At 32.6% G+C, this 18933-nt stretch overlaps 1 protein-coding gene across 1 annotated transcript in view; it reads right to left on the bottom strand.

The window, feature by feature from the left end:
- Nucleotides 1-18933, bottom strand: part of LOC111061568 (peroxidase) — a 35536-nt gene that overhangs the window by 7647 nt on the left and 8956 nt on the right. Inside the window, exons 5-8 of the mRNA XM_039435130.1 lie at nucleotides 17670-17837; nucleotides 15659-15716; nucleotides 2861-3111; nucleotides 1131-1275 (exon numbers count right to left, since the gene is read on the bottom strand). Of these exons, the coding sequence (XP_039291064.1) occupies nucleotides 1131-1275; nucleotides 2861-3111; nucleotides 15659-15716; nucleotides 17670-17837 (622 nt within the window). The remainder of the gene's footprint in view (nucleotides 1-1130; nucleotides 1276-2860; nucleotides 3112-15658; nucleotides 15717-17669; nucleotides 17838-18933) is intronic.

The raw sequence follows: 18933 nt of genomic DNA, 5'->3' as shown, positions 1-18933 counted from the left end.
TTTTAAATACTTGCGATACGTACCTTTCTGACAATGGACAATGCGCAGCCAACATTATATTGTTGAGGCTATGGAGATATCATCATATTCTATTGTTTGATATCAAAAACACAATAATAAATATCAAATTATGAAACAGTAATTTATAAAATATATTATAGACATAATACCGCGATTCACGATACATAATTATATAGATTATTACAGTCGTTATGAGATTATCTCTCTATGATTTTTGTGAGATCAGACACGATCAGCTGTTATTCAAGGTCATTTTACAGCCCTAGGGCCGTAAAGTTTTACCGGCCTGGTCGGAAAACAATCACTTTCGGCCTCCATATGACGCACGTAAACCAGATGTAATCCAAGTGTGGCGAAAAAGTGATTCTTTGCGTTATCTGTAATCAGTGCAGCAATGGCCACTTTTCAACGTAACTGTAGGAAAATGGTATTTATTCTATTGATAAAATTTTTGTTCATTATTTGTATATTCTTTAATTTTTATAAATTTCGAATTCCCAATTTGTTTTATTTCCACTTTTCTCATAAGTATTTGAAATATTTGTATTTTTCATTTTTGAATAAGGTGGAATTTTTGTTGTTTGTATTATTTATTCCATAAGTTCGTATTATTTTTATCATTATTTTTCTTTATTCATTTGTATCTTTACAATTTCTATTGTTAAGGAGACATATTTGGAAAAGTGTAAAAACCCGTTCTCTCCATTGTGAATAAATAAATAAATGAATGAACTATTGATTGCATGCAATAACGCATTCAATTAATAACTAAAATAACATAGTATTGTCTCGCTCGAACTTTCTCTGCTTTGAACTTGGGCTGTCCTGTTGCCAGTATGTTTTGAAGGAGATTAGCTTTTGATGTTAGCATTTTTGATACACCAACCCCAACAGCCATTAGCCGTTTTCACAACGATATCTCGCCGACACGACATACAGACAGGATTTACTCTGATGGACATTATAAGAGGAGGCTGCGGTTTATAACTGCGCGAGGTCTACTGTTCACAGAACTACTAGTCATAAAATATCCTAGATGTAGAATTCCAGTTTATATAATTTTCAGACATTTCGTCACAATTACTTCTTTATGTTAATTTTTTACTCACAGTATATCATTTCTTATCATAGCATGGAACACACGGTAAGCTGCACCAGAAAACTCAGTCAGAGTATTCGGATCTAAAAGCGCATCATATGACTCCTGGAATCCATACTTCACTTTGAGACCTGTATCTTCAACATACTCTGCTCCTGGAAAAAACAACATTTTTTAGAATGGAGAATTATATTTTCAAAATTAGTTGAATTTATGTTTCTATATGACACATAATATACATTATTTGCCAGTCTGGGAATCGAACCTGATACCTCCTATAGTAGGAGGAATCCATATCCTCCTATAGTAGGAGGTATCGGGTTCGATTCAACAGGAAAATAATATTCATGGATAACGGCTGTCATCGAATTTCCTTCTAGCTGTTCGTGCTGTGATCAATGTTTGCAGTAGTAGAAGTCTTTTGGGGAGGTTAATAGCATTCAACTTTGAATTCTCGTTTAATAATAATGATGATAAAAAATCTGGTGTGGCGCACTCACACAACTTTCCTTGCCGTTATGAAAATTGATTATCTGACGCTAGTGTTCTCGCGCATCTCAAGTTTACTATTCAAAGATATGAGACAGCTGGTTATAGGTCAATAACGCTGAAGACACACGGGGTCTGCTATCTCTTCGTAGTGAATGATTTAATAGAACCAACAGTTGCCAACAGTTTGCAATTAAATAATCACATTTTCTCGATTTTCAAGCTTATTTTCAATTTTAGGTGGAAATGGTACTGGACATTAATTGCAGAGATTTTCATGCTCAATCTTCTCCACTTGAAATTTTCTGTTTAAATTGTATATGAAGGCTGATAATTGAGAATCTTAAATCAAACTTTGCATAGATGGGGCAAAGCTCCTGAAATTTTTACAGATATATGACTTGTTACAGTTGATAGAGCTTATCAATGACTATTTCAGGTACGAATTTGATCGAAATCGTTTGAGCCGTTTTCGAGAAAATCACGAAAAACCCTGTTTTTGACAGCATTTTCGCCATTTTAGTCGCCATCTTGGATTGCATTTGATCGAAATTGTTCGTGTCGGATCCTTATAGTGTGAGGACCTTACGTTCCAAATTTCAAGTCATTCCGTTAACTGGGAGATGAGATATCGTGTACACAGACGCACATACACTCATAAGGTGCGTACAGACTTTCGCTCTGCTCCGCAACCGAACGTCACTCCAGCAGAGCGATTGATGATCGACCGGGGAGCAACAGTGGTTCGACCGGGGAACGCGAGAAGATCTAACATCTTCCGTAACGTTCATGATGGGTGCGTGGGCGGCGCGACTTTGGTTCGATGGAGGAACGAGGGCGGTACGAGGGAGGAGCGTGCTCGGTGCGGGTTGGAAGAGCGTATATGTGTACGCAGCTTAACACACACACACACACACACACACACACACACACACACACACACACAACACACACACACACACAGACACACACAGACACACACAACACACACACACACACACAACACACACACACACACACACACACACACACACACACACACACACACACCACACACACACACACACACACACACACACACACACTCACACACACACACACACACGTACCTTAATTTTTCGGAAAGCAATACTTTCCTTACCTATATGGTAATAGGGCAAGGAAAGTAAAAAAGACTTACTGAGTAAATTAGTTAGTATTCACTGAACAAATAATCATATATTCATACTCTAATTTGATGTTTCTACTTACCCAATAGTGCAGAAATAAAGTCTGTATAAACGATGTGTTGCAATTCGGCTATAACGATACGCCTTGCCTCCTGATACAGAGTTTCATCATCCCATGATGGATTGATTTTAGCCAATCCCTCGCACAACCTATTGTGCTCTCTCACCATTATTGTGGTTGCTATTGCAATGCCTGGGTTCTGATTGACTCTATCATCACCTATGGAAAGATCAGAACATTTGTACAGTGGAAACTTGTTATAGTAGCCTAGCCTACATATATATCAAGAGACCGCTCAGAAAATGCACTATTACGAGGTCTCTAATAAATTGAGGTGTACTATATCGAGGTTGAATGTGGAAAATATGTTGGCTTACTATATAATGTAGGGGCCCAGCAAGCCAAAATGTATGACAGGGTTAGATTCGTGGGAAATGTAGGTAGCATTACTGTACTACGTAGCGGTTCTGTGCACTATTAAGGGGTTCTGCACACAGCACACTTGAAATGGTCCTATTAAGGGATTTATTGATTCCTCCCTAGAACGACAAACTGTAGGTTATCAATAGACGGATAAACTTTTTGATGGAGAATTTATTATCGTAAATGTTTGTTGCATTGTTCCATAATGTCACCGAGGCAGGGTTAACAAATTACTGGATAAACAGTTTATTTAAATAGAATATATATAAAAAATTTTAAAATAACATTTTCAAAATAAAGTTTTATTGAGAACAGATGTAGAATGTGAATTCTAAACTTATAAGTTATAATTTTTGGTGACGTGTCTATAATGTTGGAGGGCGTTGTCTTCGTGACTGGCAACTTGTGTCTTTTTCCTGTTCGATCTTCTTCTGAAAAACATGGCTGGCTGTTGCTTGTATAATTTTGTGCTCTGAGTTATTGTCTGTTTAAATGAATTTATTAATGTTTTAGATTGAAGTTTATATAAATTTTTGTGCAAAATTCGCTATTAGTGTAGTAAAGCCAATAGCCACTGTGTTTCAACTGTAAACTAGATAAGTATTTTAGTTCGTAGTTACTTGAAATCATTAGGCTTGTAAGTTATTGTTCTTTGTATATTTCTGTGTTTTGCCAAAATTTTCATCTGAAGATTATAAGTTAATTTGCTCTGAAAACTGGATTTCTCATTCATAGGCAATAGATCCATTCACAGTTTATCAAGAATCTATTTTATTGGAGCCGACAACTTTCCTTAGGTGATAGGTGTTAAATGCTAATCCAACCGTTTAAGGAAAAATTGATACCACGGCAAATGGTACGCCCTGGTGTGGGACTCAAACTACAAAATATATCCCTGGTTATAAAAAATTATTGGTAGGATAGATATCTTGATGAATTGTGAATGGGAGATTCTGCTGAGTGGGAAATCGGTTCAAGAAAGTTCAGGTTCTAATGAGTAAATATTTTTTACGCAGTAGCAAGATGGAGAGCAATAAAAATAATGAAGTTTTATCCAGTGAAAACATTCAAAACTTAGATGAAGAATCACAAGATTTAGACCTAACCTTAAACAATGACTCAAACGATAGTGTAGCTGTAAGTGAAAACGTTTCAAATGTAACAAGTCATGAGAAAGTAGTAGAAATATCAAATGAAACAAGTATGGTAGGAGCTAAAAATGATATAAATCTTATAGAGTTCCTAACACAAAGATTTGATAATTTGAAACATGAGCAAAATGCTAAGATTGATGAGCAAAATGCTAAGTTTAATGCTAGGTTTGATGATATGAAGCAAGAATTTGCTAGCATAAGACTAGATCAGGTTAGTACAAAGCGGGAAATGAAAGAGATAAATGATACATTAAGTAAAAATCACAAAGAAATAGGTCATCTACAGCAGAAAACTAATGATCTTGAAACATCAATGTTAGATGTAGAAACATCAATGCAAAACAAAATCATTCAAGTTTCTGATAGGGTCAGTGAGGTTAATGAAAGAGTAAATAAAAATAAGATCATAGTTGAGCAACAAAATATGACACAAAATGCTATCAATGCAGAAAACAATGAAAGTATTAAGCATGTTGAAAAAGAGGTTGTAGAATTAAACGAAAAAGTAGACAAGGAAATCAAGGTATTATCCTCTTTGAAAATAGATTGTCAAGAAAATACAGCTGCTATAACTGAGGTTAGAAAAAACATAAATAAAATTAACATGTCAACAAAACCGATGTGTAATCATACTGGTAACAATAGTAATTTCGATAGGTTTGAATTCCAAATGCAAATTGACAAAAAGAATCCAATGCATTTCTTAATAAACTTGACCGAGTATCTTGAGAGAAATGAAATCACAAACTGGATCAAAATTAAGGGTATTTTGGAAAACAATTTTAATTCAAATTTTGCTCATCGTGATTGGTGGATTTTCATCCGTTTTGATATAAATAACTTTGAAGAATTTAAAGAGAAATTCATTGCTAGAATGTGGTCAGACAACATTCAGTCATCTGCTAGAGATGATTTGAGATTTGGAAAATATAAGCCAAACTTATCTAAGAATCTTACTGAGTATTATATTTCTCGTTTCAACATTGCTAAGAATCTAATTCCAGCCTTAGATAAAGATACTATTTTCAAGTTTTTGAAAGGTCATTTTGATGAAACCATATCTACAGCTGCTATTATTCGTAACATTAAGACTAGTGATGAGTTTATTTGTTTGTTGAATGAGTTTGACAATACTGACACTTACAAAGTAAACAGACAAATGCCCCGTGATCATAACAATGCTCAAGCTGGAGGTCAAAATAAAACAATAAGTTTTCATCAGAGTGAACATAGGGATGATAGAAATAGGTCTCAGAATTCAAATGGTGTGATGTTTCATGATAATAATAAGCAGTATCAAGGAGGTAGGAATTATTTCCAAAATCGACGGTACCAAAATGGACCAAACAATAATGGTCATAGAGATCAAAATTTTCAGCATAATTTCAGAGATAATAGAAATCATCAACTTGTGAATTCAAATCAATCAAATCTAAATCGACCAGCTAACAACTACCAGTTAGATTTCAGCCTACCACCGCCAGGTTATATGCCTGCTCAAACTTCAAATCAGACAAATGCAAATCGTCCAAGACATAATGCTCCTTTAAACTAATAATGGGACGACGAAACGACAGCCCTGCTCTCCCAGTTAAGGAAAGGTCAAATTTTGATATAACTGTAGACATGAATAAAATAAATTTTGATTCTGAAACTTCAAACAGGTTTGAAGTAAGAAAGCCAGAATTAATCAGTCAAATTCATGTGCAAGAAAATAGCTGTAAGAATTTAAGTAATGAAGTAATGCCTAGTTATCAAGAAAGTCATATTAAAGCATCAAGTGTAATATGGTACATACTCCAGAAATTCAGGTAGATGAAGCTATGAGTAAATCTGAAATTGTTTGTCAAGAAGAACCATACATGATAGGTTGTATTTTTAATGAACTATTGGAGGAACAAGAGAATACTCCACCCACTGGATATGACTTAGCAGAAATAGAAGTACAAATTTTCAATAAGAAATATCAAATGATTATTGACACCGGCTCTGAGGTAAATGTAATTAATGAGAAACTTGTTGATGAAATGAAGAAAAACAATCTCAAGTTGAACTTGGTACCAGCTCCTAATGTAAGTATAGTTGTAGCTACTGGTATGAGACATAAGAAGATAAATAAACAGATTATGTTAGAGGTATTTTTTGGTAAGTTAGAATTGCCAATAGTTTTTCTTATAGTTCAAGATTTAAATGTGGATATTTTGGTGGGTTGTGATTTCTTAAAAGATGCTGGAGCAATTATTGATTTTAATCAAAATATGATATCACTGAAAGATTGTTGTTTTCCATTTATAAAAAAGGATACCTTGAAGTACAATAGACTTTTTCATGTTAACATGGTAAGAGACCAAGAAACGTTTGATACTTTATGGAAGCAGCAGATTGATAATTTAAGATTACAGCTAAGCGATGAATCTCCTGAATTGGTAAACAAATTAATTGAAGTATTTGAAAATAACAAAGATATTTTCTCTGATAGTCCTGGATCTGCAAAAGACTATTTATGTCAACTTAAAATGAAAGATGATGTGAAATTAGATAAGAAGAGTTATCCGATTCCATATCAGTATAGAGATCAAGTCAAGAAAGAATTGAAGAAAATGTTAGATCAGAAAATCATTGAACCAGGTAGCTCTGAATATACAAGCCCTATGGTAGTAGTGAAAAAGCCAAACAATGAAATTCGATTATGTTTAGATGGAAGAGAAATAAATAAGTACATAATAAGGGATTTTACAGAAACTGAACCAATAGATAACTTGATCATTCGTTTCAATAAGTGCAACTACATTAGCAGTTTTGATCTCACTCAAGGTTTCAATCAGGTAAAATTAACTGAAGATAGTAAAAAGTATGTAGCTTTCAATGTTTTTGGACAGACTTATCAATATACACATCTACCATTTGGATTGAATATTAGTGGTTCTGAATTTATCAAGTGCTTGTACAAAATGCTAGGTGAAGAGGTTTGTGAGTTTACTATTGCTTATATTGATGATCTTGCCATTTCTAGTATATCTCTTGAACAACATATCAGTCGAATTGAACTATTATTCAATAAGTTGAGGGAAAGTAATTTGAAGTTGAAACTGAATAAATCGAAATTTATTGCAGATAAGATAAAGTATTTGGGTTATATTATCAGTAAAAATGGTATTGAAGCAGATGACTCTAAGCTAAATGCTATTCAGAAATTTCCCATTCCTCAAAATTTGAAACAATTGCAGTCATTCATAGGTCTCTGTAATTTTTACAGAAAGTTTCAGAAAAATTATTCATACTTGACAAATCGTTTTAAGCATCTTCTATGCAAGAAAAATAAATTCATTTGGACTGAAAAAGATAATGATACCTTTCAAGAAATCAAAGATAGGTTCATCGACTGTGTGATCTTGAAACATCCTGATTATAACAAAAATTTCATTTTGGCCACTGATGCCAGTGATGTAGGAATTGCAGCTGAGTTATTTCAGGAAGGTGAAGATAAGGAACACTGTGTCATTGCATATGCTAGCAGAAGCTTAACGAAATCTGAATTAAATTACACAATATGTGAGAAAGAATGTTTAGCTGTATTATTTGGCTTGATGAAACTTCAAAATTATTTTGGTAATCAAAAAATAGTTGTCCGTACAGATCATAAAGCCTTGACCTTTTTAAAAAAATGTAAGATAGGACATGGTCGTTTGGGAAGATGGATTCTTGCATTACAGAATTTTAATATTGAGTGGGAATTTGTAGCAGGAAAGGATAACATTGTGCCAGATATCATTTCTAGAACTGATTATGAAGGTAATTTAGAAAATCGAAATTCAAATGAATTCAAGGTATTGAATATCATTAAGAGTGATAACAAGTTAATCGAGATAGTAAAGAAGATCAAAGAAATTCAAAAAGATGATGTTTGGTTAAAAAATGTAAGAGAAAAGTTGGAGACAGGTAATTTGAATATCAACAAATTTTTTAAAGTAAATGATGATCTTTTGTTCACTAGAAAATCTGGAAAGAATAGTTTTTGGAAAGTTTGTGTGCCTTCAGCACTGTATGAAGAATTGATAGTTGAATTTCATGAAAGATTAGGTCATGTAGGTATATCAAAAACATGCAAATTTATTGAAGAAACTTTTTACATAAAAGATTGTTACAGACTTGTTACCAAAACTATAAGATACTGTAAGTATTGTCAACTTGTAAAGACATCAAATGAAAAGAAATTATTAGAAATGCATACCATAATTTCTGAGAAAAAACATCACAAAGTGTTCATTGATGTCTATGGAGAATTACCAGGTGGCAAGTACAAATGGATGTGCATTATTCATGATGGCTTTACTAAGTTTACAAAGTTGTATCCTATAGTTAAGGCTAACGCCCATAATTTAGTAAAAGTTGTTGAGAAATATGTAAATGAATTTGGTAAATTTGAATATATAATCAGTGATAATGGTACTTGTTTTCAAAGCAGATTGTGGAAAGAATCTATGGAAAGATTAGGTATAAAATATTACTACATTTCAGTTTATCATCCCCAGGCAAATCTTAGTGAAAGACCATTGAAAGAGGTCAATCGCATATTGAGAACTTACGTTCCTGTAAATAAGCATAATATTTGGTACAAGTATATTGATAAGGTTGAATTTGTCATCAACAACAATTTTCATGAATCGACTGGTCACATACCCATGGAGCTTATGATGAATCATAAATTGGCACATCTTGTTTTCAAATATATCAAATATCCTGTAGAAAATAAGTTTGAACTTGAAGAAGAAAGTATCAGAAACAAACGAATACTGTACAGAATAAAGAATAGAGGTGTCATCAGGAGATTCAAACAGAATATGCATAATAAACCCAAGTATAAATTCAAAGTTGATGATCTAGTTGTAATTCGAAATTACATTTTGTCGAGCAAGCTGAAAAAGTTTTCTGCCAAGCTGTGTCCTAAATATCGTGGACCTTACATAATAAGAGATGATCTCAATAAAGGGTGTTTCAAACTGGAAGAGATAAGTACAGGTAAAATTGTGAGAGTCAATCAATATATGATGAAGAAATACCATCAGAAAGCACACAATGATTAGGAATCCTGTGTTATGCCGGGATTCAGAATAGCAATGACCGTAAATACTACGTATGGTAAGAGTCCATAATTGTGTCTTTTTTCTTTCCTGTAGCCTATTTTTCTTGGCCCTTAATCTTTTCAATTTTCGATTCTTTCCTGTCTTTGTGTAATATTCAGTAAATTTCTTCTATGATGCATATCTTAACCAATCTTGTCCATAGTCATTTAAATTTGTATTTTTTCTGAAATAATATTAGAAGTTGAAATAGTAGCTTATTTTCCTAATCTTTAATTGTTGATAAAACTTAACTTTTCTAAAATCTATCCATTGTTGTGTAAATAATTGTTTGCTTGCGGTATATTTTTTCATCATGTATTACATATTTTAATCATGTCTATTTTTTTTAGGTATCATATTAGGTAATTAGGTTTTTCAGAGCAATTATGTCCCATGTTCTCATCTTTCATTGCATATTGTGCCATAAGCCATATGTAATTAGGTTATAGTTTTCTTCTGGGCTTTTAACCCATTTTGCATTTTATTTTTTCTTTGCTGTCCAATACTTTGGATTTTTGGTAGACAAGTAGGTGTGATTTTTTTAGAGGTGTGGGCGTGAACCACATACGGCTGGACTCGATTATCTGACCTACTTGTTTGCGATATAAAAACCTTATGACTGCAACAACAAATGTTTGTAAAACCTTTTGCATACTTTTGTTTTTGTGGTCCGATACTAGAGTCTGCTATCACATTGCCTTACAGACATCTAGGAACTTTCCACCCAGTCACAATAGTCAACATTTTTTCCTTCACCAGTTGTTTTTGTGGGAGTGATAGCTCACAATTATAACAAATTAGAGTCATACTTGGAATTTACAAAATTCCATAGTAGTATATTTTATTAAATATACTTCCTCATGAAAGTTCAGTACTGACATGTAGGATAGGCTCTAATTAATCTTTCTCTTCTTTGTATTGTTTTAGGGAATTTATTTACCCAGTTGTGTTGTTATGATGTTTGTTTTTTACAATTTTGATAATGATACAGGGTGTTATGAAATTATATTTCTATTTTGAAGAATGGATTAAAATGTTGATATTTGAACAGTGAATAAATGAATGATTTTTTTTTAAATTTTAAAACTGTTTGTTCTATAAATTTTGATATGATTGATTATCGTTTGAAATGGATGCTGGAGTGTATGTAGAATTTTTAGTGGGGTTTGTTGATTAGAATTTTGCTGGTATGTGATTGTTTTTTGAGATGGAAACCCATTATTGCCTAAAGAAGGAATAACAGAGGTTATGACTTAGAGAGGCAGTAATGAGATAATATTTTTTGTGTTGATTACTTATGTTGATTGCCATAGATGCAAAATAATGATTAATAATGTTGATTGCCATAGATGCAAAATAATGATTAATAATGTTGATTGCCATAGATGCAAAATAATGATTAATAATGTTGATTGCCATAGATGCAAAATAATGATTAATAATGTTGATTGCCATAGATGCAAAATAATGATTAATAATGTTGATTGCCATAGATGCAAAATAATGATTAATAATGTTGATTGCCATAGATGCAAAATGATGATTAATTATGAATATTGTTTGCCTTTGAAGCAAAATATTATTGATGTTTTGAATGGTTTCTTGTTTAATGATTGATAGTAAAGTTTTGTCATGAAATGTAGTTTGTGTTTAGAACATTGAAGAGTCGAAATAAACTATAGTATCCAACAAACGATGATTAATAATATTAAATAATTTGCTTTTTATACAATTTTTGAACAAAATTAAAACTAAATAATTTTGAAACCCTGAATGATAAATCATAAATGTGAAATGAACATGCTATAAATGAAATGTTATATTAAATAATAATGAAATGCAAATATATTATGAAATGATTGAATAGAAGACCAAATGTCTGAAATTATTGAAATATGTATTGAAATTAAATTTTTGTTGTGTTGTTATGATGTTTGTTTTTTACAATTTTGATAATGATACAGGGTGTTATGAAATTATATTTCTATTTTGAAGAATGGATTAAAATGTTGATATTTGAACAGTGAATAAATGAATGATTTTTTTTTAAATTTATCATTGATATGTCCATATTTCACAATTTATGTATTGCTGACTGTATAATAAGATGTTAACAAATTTCAATTTCATAGATACTTAAAATAATTTTATGTGTATTAGATTGTATTGATAGCCTAATCAAGTTTTTCTTTTAGTTTATAAGCATTTTAAGATAACAGGTACAGCACAGACATTAACATTGAAATAGTTATCATGTGAATCTCGAAATCAGTAACAAGTGAACGCCATGAAGAGTGTTAAGAACATTTGGGTGATTTTCAAACTAGTGTGACATAACTACGCCAATATCTACGCCAAAATCAACGCTGCGGCCTACACCAATAACTACGCCAATGCCAATAGCTACGCCAATGCCTGCGCCAATGCCAATAGCTACGCCAATGCCTGCGCCAATGCCAATAGCTACGCCAATGCCAAAATCTGCGCCAATGCCAACAACAAAAATCAATGCCAATAGCTACGCCAATGCCTGCGCCAATGCTGATGCCAACAACAAAAATCAATGCCAATGCCTGCGCCAATGCCAATAGCTACGCCAATGCCAAAATCTGCGCCAATGCCAATGCCTGCGCCAATGCCAATAGCTACGCCAATGCCTGCGCCAATGCCAATAGCTACGCCAATGCCTGCGCCAATGCTGATGCCAACAACAAAAATCAATGCCAATGCCTGCGCCAATGCCAATGCCAATGCCTGCGCCAATGCCAATGCCAATGCCTGCGCCAATGCCAATATCAACGCCGATGCCAAAGCCGACACCAAAGCATACGCCAATAGCAATGCCAATGCTTATTGCTGACTCTGTATCTCAAACTTCAACACTACTGCATTACCTGGAGGTAATTGCCATCCATGTTCACATTCACAACTTTGAATTCAGAAGAACAGTCACAGTATCATGAAAGAATTGATTCAAAAAATCCTCTCCTAAATTATTCCTGTATGCAGAACTCTAAACCTTGAAAGCTGAAAATATCAAAAAACCAAACCTTACCTAAATTAATCCTCACCTAAATTAATCCTGTATGCAGCGTCTATCTCTTTTCCAAAAAACAAATTACATTGTCATTTCAAGCCTGAAATGTACATTGTATAATTACAAATATGATACAAAATTTATGTGACTCTGTATTGAATTTGGAATGCAGCCGTCTACTACAAACATGAAGCAATGCTAACTGAGATGTCACCGGTATCAAGTTTGGAATGCAGCCGTCTACTACAAACATGAAGCAATGCTAACTGAGATGTCACCTGTATCGAGTTTGGTATGCAGCAGTCGACTACAAGTATCAGCCCAACACTACGTGCATCCAGATCAGCCCAACACTTAACGTCATCACATTGGAGTCACACTTAACTGAAAATCATACTGAGTGCCTTAACGGACTGTTTTCCAAAATGTGCATCAATAAAATCAACCGCGTCAATAGTGAAAGAAATGAACATTTTTTGATTTATTGAAATTTTATGTGAAAATTAAATGTAACAATTCATCAATTCATTTAAAAAAAAAAAAAAATAATAATAATAATAATAAATTTTTCATTCAACATACTAAATTTTTTTTATGCAATAAAAATTAAATTTTTCTATCTATTAAATTTATGTGCAATTTCAAAAAACTATTCTTTACATATTAAACTTTCTGTTGAGATATTTTTCTTTAAATTATAAAGCTAAATCAAAAGTAATATTGATATTCTATATTTTGAGATATTGTTTGGAAACATATAACAAACGCTATTGATGAATTTTTATAATAATTTTCAATATTTTTGGATGACATGTAATGTTTTTCTAGAAAAAATTGTTACTGTTCTCAAATTTAAATTTCAACAATTTTCATTAGGGTCAATGTAAATTTTTTCTTTAAATTTTCAAACAGTAAAATTTTTTTATGTCAAGAGGGGGGTATTTGTAATATTACATTTTTCTTCTCACATTGGAATCGAATCTTCAATTCGAGATCTATGGAACTTTATAGTAAATGTCAGAGTTATCAATAGACGGATAAACTTTTTGACGGAGAATTTATTATCGTAAATGTTTGTTGCATTGTTCCATAATGTCACCGAGGCAGGGTTAACAAATTACTGGATAAACAGTTTATTTAAATAGAATATATATAAAAAATTTAAAATAACATTTTAAAATAAAGTTTTATTGAGAACAGATGTAGAATGTGAATTCTAAACTTGTAAATTATAATATTTTGGTGACGTGTCTATAATGTTGGAGGCGTTGTCTTCGTGACTGGCAACTTGTGTCTTTTTCCTGTTCGATCTTCTTCTGAAAAACATGGCTGGCTGTTGCTTGTATAATTTTGTGCTCTGAGTTATTGTCTGTTTAAATGAATTTATTAATGTTTTAGATTGAAGTTTATATAAATTTTTGTGCAAAATTCGCTATTAGTGTAGTAAAGCCAATAGCCACTGTGTTTCAACTGTAAACTAGATAAGTATTTTAGTTCGTAGTTACTTGAAATCATTAGGCTTGTAAGTTATTGTTCTTTGTATATTTCTGTGTTTTGCCAAAATTTTCATCTGAAGATTATAAGTTAATTTGCTCTGAAAACTGGATTTCTCATTCATAGGCAATAGATCCATTCACAGTTTATCAAGAATCTATTTTATTGGAGCCGACAACTTTCCTTAGGTGATAGGTGTTAAATGCTAATCCAACCGTTTAAGGAAAAATTGGTAGCACGGCAGTACAATGTGATGAACTGTAATCCTATAATTTTCGTTTCTTTAGTAATAATAATAGTATTAAATTTATATATAGAAAGATAGATATATATTACGTCTGGTTGGCCTCAACGGCGTCAGACAAGTCAAAGTGCTAGCAAAAATAAACCAAGACAGCATTAATGTTACATGAAATTTATATCTAGTATATAGTTACATTTGTCTTTGACTCTATTACAGTGGTCAAAATAGTCCTTCAGACTATAAAATCATTCCTCCTTTGGAAATGATTCCAAACTTCGTTTAAACTCCTTTATCCTTAATATTTATTCAATGTGTGGTGATATTAAGTGCAATATTTTATTAAGATTTGGTGTTTTAATCATTCTAAATTCAAAATTTTCAGCTCATATATATTTTTTTTTTGGACAGAAATTGAACTTTAACTTTCCACAGTAAGAACATAACCTGTTTTCATGGACATGTTATTATATTTATATCAAATTTTGGGAACATAATAGTTCTGGGCTATGCCAGTTGTTCTTTCTTGATCATATTCATATGATTTGTCATATTGTATTGACAAATAGATAAATAAATAAAAATAAATAAATATTTCCCGCAACCTAATTGGTGAATCTTTCTCTAGTAAAAATTCTAATACCAGCAAAGGTCCATATATACTACCAAGTCTATACTAGTACTTGTTAAATCTTTCTACCAATATAACTAGGTTTTTCTCCATACAAAGTCAAGCCAAATCAAGTCAATTCATGATAGACGACTCAGAAGAGGTACTCTTATGCCGTGTATTATATTCATGCGTCTTGAATACACATTTCCAAAATATATAGACAGGGAACACACTGAGAATCTCCATTTCAACTAAATTATTCCTACAAATGTGTTTGTGGATGCAACCTCAACATAGTGCGCAGTACTTTCTTTTGGCAAATGAAAATTTGCTGAAGGTTACTCTCTCTAGTGCCCCATAGGGTTACTGAATAATATTAATATGTGACTCCACCAAGCAATGATAGACATCAGACTTTAATGGAGTCTTATTTGTCGATTTACTCAAATTCCTCAAGACAAATTCCACTTGCTATTTTCCTTTCAATCTTATCCAATTGTTCCCCCAACCCAGCCCTTCTTCCAGTTTCACTCCTAAGAGGTCCGTCCAGTTCTTGATTACAATTCCGACTCTCCAATGAATAATTTAGGTGTTTCATTGTGTTTTAACCTCCTACTCTGATGGGTTTGTAGACACATATAATTCGTTTTTGGGGAATTCAACATCAATTTATTATCTGCAAAATATTGAAACAGACTAATCATCCAATTTCCAATTTCCTTAAGTCTTGGCACTTTTTCACCAGAGTCGTATCATCTGCAAAAAAATAGAGATTCTCAATGGGAACCGACCCTGCAACATCATTCACATGGATCAAGAACAACAAGGGGCCGAGAATAGAACTGTGAGGGACCCCAGAAACAATTAATTTAGGCTTTGATTGTGTGAATTTTATTTTATTTTTAGTTCTATGTTGAATCTCTGTGACTTGATACCTGTTTGTCATATACAGGAATATATCCATTTCAATGCAGAGCCCCCAAAACAATGAAGTCTGAGTTTATTCATATCTTACATTTACACAGTCAAAAGCCTTGGAGAGGTCGGCAAAACAAGTGATTACCGCCTCACTTTAATGATCGATAGCTATCATGCAATGAAATCTTAAGCTTCCACTCAAGTTGATTACAGCAGTACCCTTATTAGCTATGCTGGGTCCCTTTCAACTGACGCATCAACTGTTCAACTCCCTTTCAACTGTTAGCATTGATTGAATGGGAAACATTGATGTTATTTATAGGAAACTAGCAGGTAACCCGTGCTTCGCAAGGGTCTATTTTGAAACTTTACGAACTGAAAACTTGACATAATGAAATATTGGAAAATTGAAAATAGGCCTTTAACCATACTCGGTTAATAAAGAATCTTTATGCAAAAATTTAAGACAATCAGTCCAGTAGTTTAGACGTGATGATGCGTCAACCATAATTTTCCTATCCCGTACACGTGTATGATCCAGTTCTTTACATTATTATAGTAGGCTATAGATGATGGATAGATGGATGCTTTATCAGTATCTTTGAATGAGAATAACTTTTGAACGGTTTGAGAAATCGGTGCGGTTTTCACCCTTCATTTTCTCTTGAAATTCTGTATCGAAATCATGTATTATATGACTTACCTTCCAATTTAAAAAAAATAAGTTGAATTCAAACGGCGGTTCCAAGATGGCGGGCCAAAATTTTGATGCGACAGAAAACCAGTTATTTTATTCGAATAGGATCCCCAATCATACCTATCATATAATCCCCCTTTTGAAAGAAATGTTCAGCTGTTTCTTTAAAACAACTGGAAGCATGACAAATTGAAAACTTGACATAATAAAACCTTGAAGAATTGAATATAGGCCTATAACCATCATCGGTTAATTAAGAATCTATAATATGCAAAATTTCAAATTAATCAGTTGAGTAGTTCAGACGTGATGATGTGTCAAACATATTTTCCTATTCCTTACATGAAGCTAGTTCTTTCCTTTATTATAGTGAAAACCTCACAGTATCATATTGATTTTTTTCAATACATCAATTCTATAGCATCGATTAGATCCTCCTCAATTTGAATCAGGCAGCCCCAATTCCAAACAGTGACAAAATTTTACATTAAAAAATTATTTGATGAAATCCAAGTTCAATTGTAATGAAAAAAAATCCTTTAAAAAATAATTTATAATAAAACGTTTCAAAGAAAAAAAATTAAGAACAACTCGTTATGAAAGCGAGTGCTCTACCATTACGCTACAGGCTACGATCAAAATTGAATGTCTTGTAGCAACATTATAACCTCCTTATAAAAACACATTTCAGGCATACAACAATGTATGCCGTTTGGAACTTCATGTAACATTAATGAAATTTTAACATCAATTCTGAAAAATCTAGAAGGAAATTGAAATTTGGGCTTCGAGGGGCACAAAATTGATATTTTTAGAATCTATGTGCAAAATTTGGGGATCTAAATCATTCCCGTTTTTCCGGTACCGTATGCAATCCACAAGTTGACAAGTTTTGATGCGAACAAACACAACCCTACTCTCACTTATATAGATGATCACAGATAGTTCAAAAAGTGAATCTGACTATAGATTATATATAGATGAGTCATAGTCCTACTCGTATGGCATACACTAAGATAATCGTATTAACAACCGACATACCGGTATTCAATGAGAAAGATGTGATAAGATAAAAATCAATCAATTGATGGATATTGAAATTATAAAAAATACTTTCTGAATGATCAAACCTATAGGTTCCACATGAGATGCATCATGAGCAATTGCTTGTCCCCAAGTCAATAGTAATTCTGCGTTGATATGTGACGGACAGTTATCAATTGGAAAAAGCAGAGTTCTCAACAGTCGAGCAGAAGGAAGCGGCTTTCCATTACTCATTTTTCGAGGCGCCGATATCCCTGGAAAATTATTCAAAAATATTACAATTAGCTATAATTGCAATAATACGTTTTTCCTATTTTTTTAAGATGGAGGAACAAATTTAGTTACCCTAAATATAATGATAGACAATCTAGCTTCAAATATATTACAGCAATATATGCAATATACGAGTGAACAACTATAAAATAATATACAGTTCACAATGTACAGTATAATATGGGAGTTTCTTACACAATAATAAGATTTATTTTGAAATGATCTTGAAATTATTCAAGATGACTATAGAGTTGGTGAATTGGAATCTCAATTACTAGTAGTTCTGTGAACAGTAGACCTCGCGCAGTTATAAACCGCAGCCTCCTCTTATACTGTCCATCAGAGTAAATCAGTAAATCCTGTCTGTATGTCGTGTCGGCGGGATATCGGTGTGAAAACGGCTAATGGCTGTTGGGGCTGGTGTATCAAAAATACTAACATAAAAAGCTAATCACCTTCAAGACATACTGGCATCAAGACAGTCCAAGTTCAAAGCAGAGAAAGTTCGAGAGACAATACTAAGCTATTTTAGTTATTAATTGCATGTGTTATTGCACGCAAACAATAGTTCATTCATTTATTCACAATGAAGACAACGGGTTTCCTCAAAATATGTCTCCTTAACAATAAAAATTGTACATAAAGAAATGAAAAAAGAAAACTAACGATGAAAATAATACGAACTTATGCAATAATAAATAATACGAACAACAAAAATACCACCTAATTCAAAAATTAAAAATACAAAGATTTTAAATACTTATGAAAAAAGTAAAAATAAAAAAAATTGGGAATTCAAAATTTATTAAAATTAAAGAATATAATAACAAATAATGAACAAAAATTTTATCAATAGAATAAATAACATTTATAATTGAACGACGTCCCAATAAACCATAAGCACATCCACACTGATACACCAACTATTTATTTGATCAGATCATGCTTACACAAGATTTAATTATCATATAGCCTAGGTAACGCTTTCCGGGATTTAGCGCGAGAAAACCAGAAGACATCTAGGCGCCCAGACAAGCTGTTATAAGTTCTTTGCATCCTATTTGATAGTGCATAAAA

The sequence above is a fragment of the Nilaparvata lugens genome, chromosome 8 (genome assembly GCF_014356525.2).
Source record: "Nilaparvata lugens isolate BPH chromosome 8, ASM1435652v1, whole genome shotgun sequence".
In the NCBI taxonomy this organism is placed as follows: domain Eukaryota; kingdom Metazoa; phylum Arthropoda; class Insecta; order Hemiptera; family Delphacidae; genus Nilaparvata; species Nilaparvata lugens.
The sequence above is the reverse complement of the archived record's forward strand: the minus strand, read 5'-3'. Positions and strand labels throughout refer to the sequence as shown.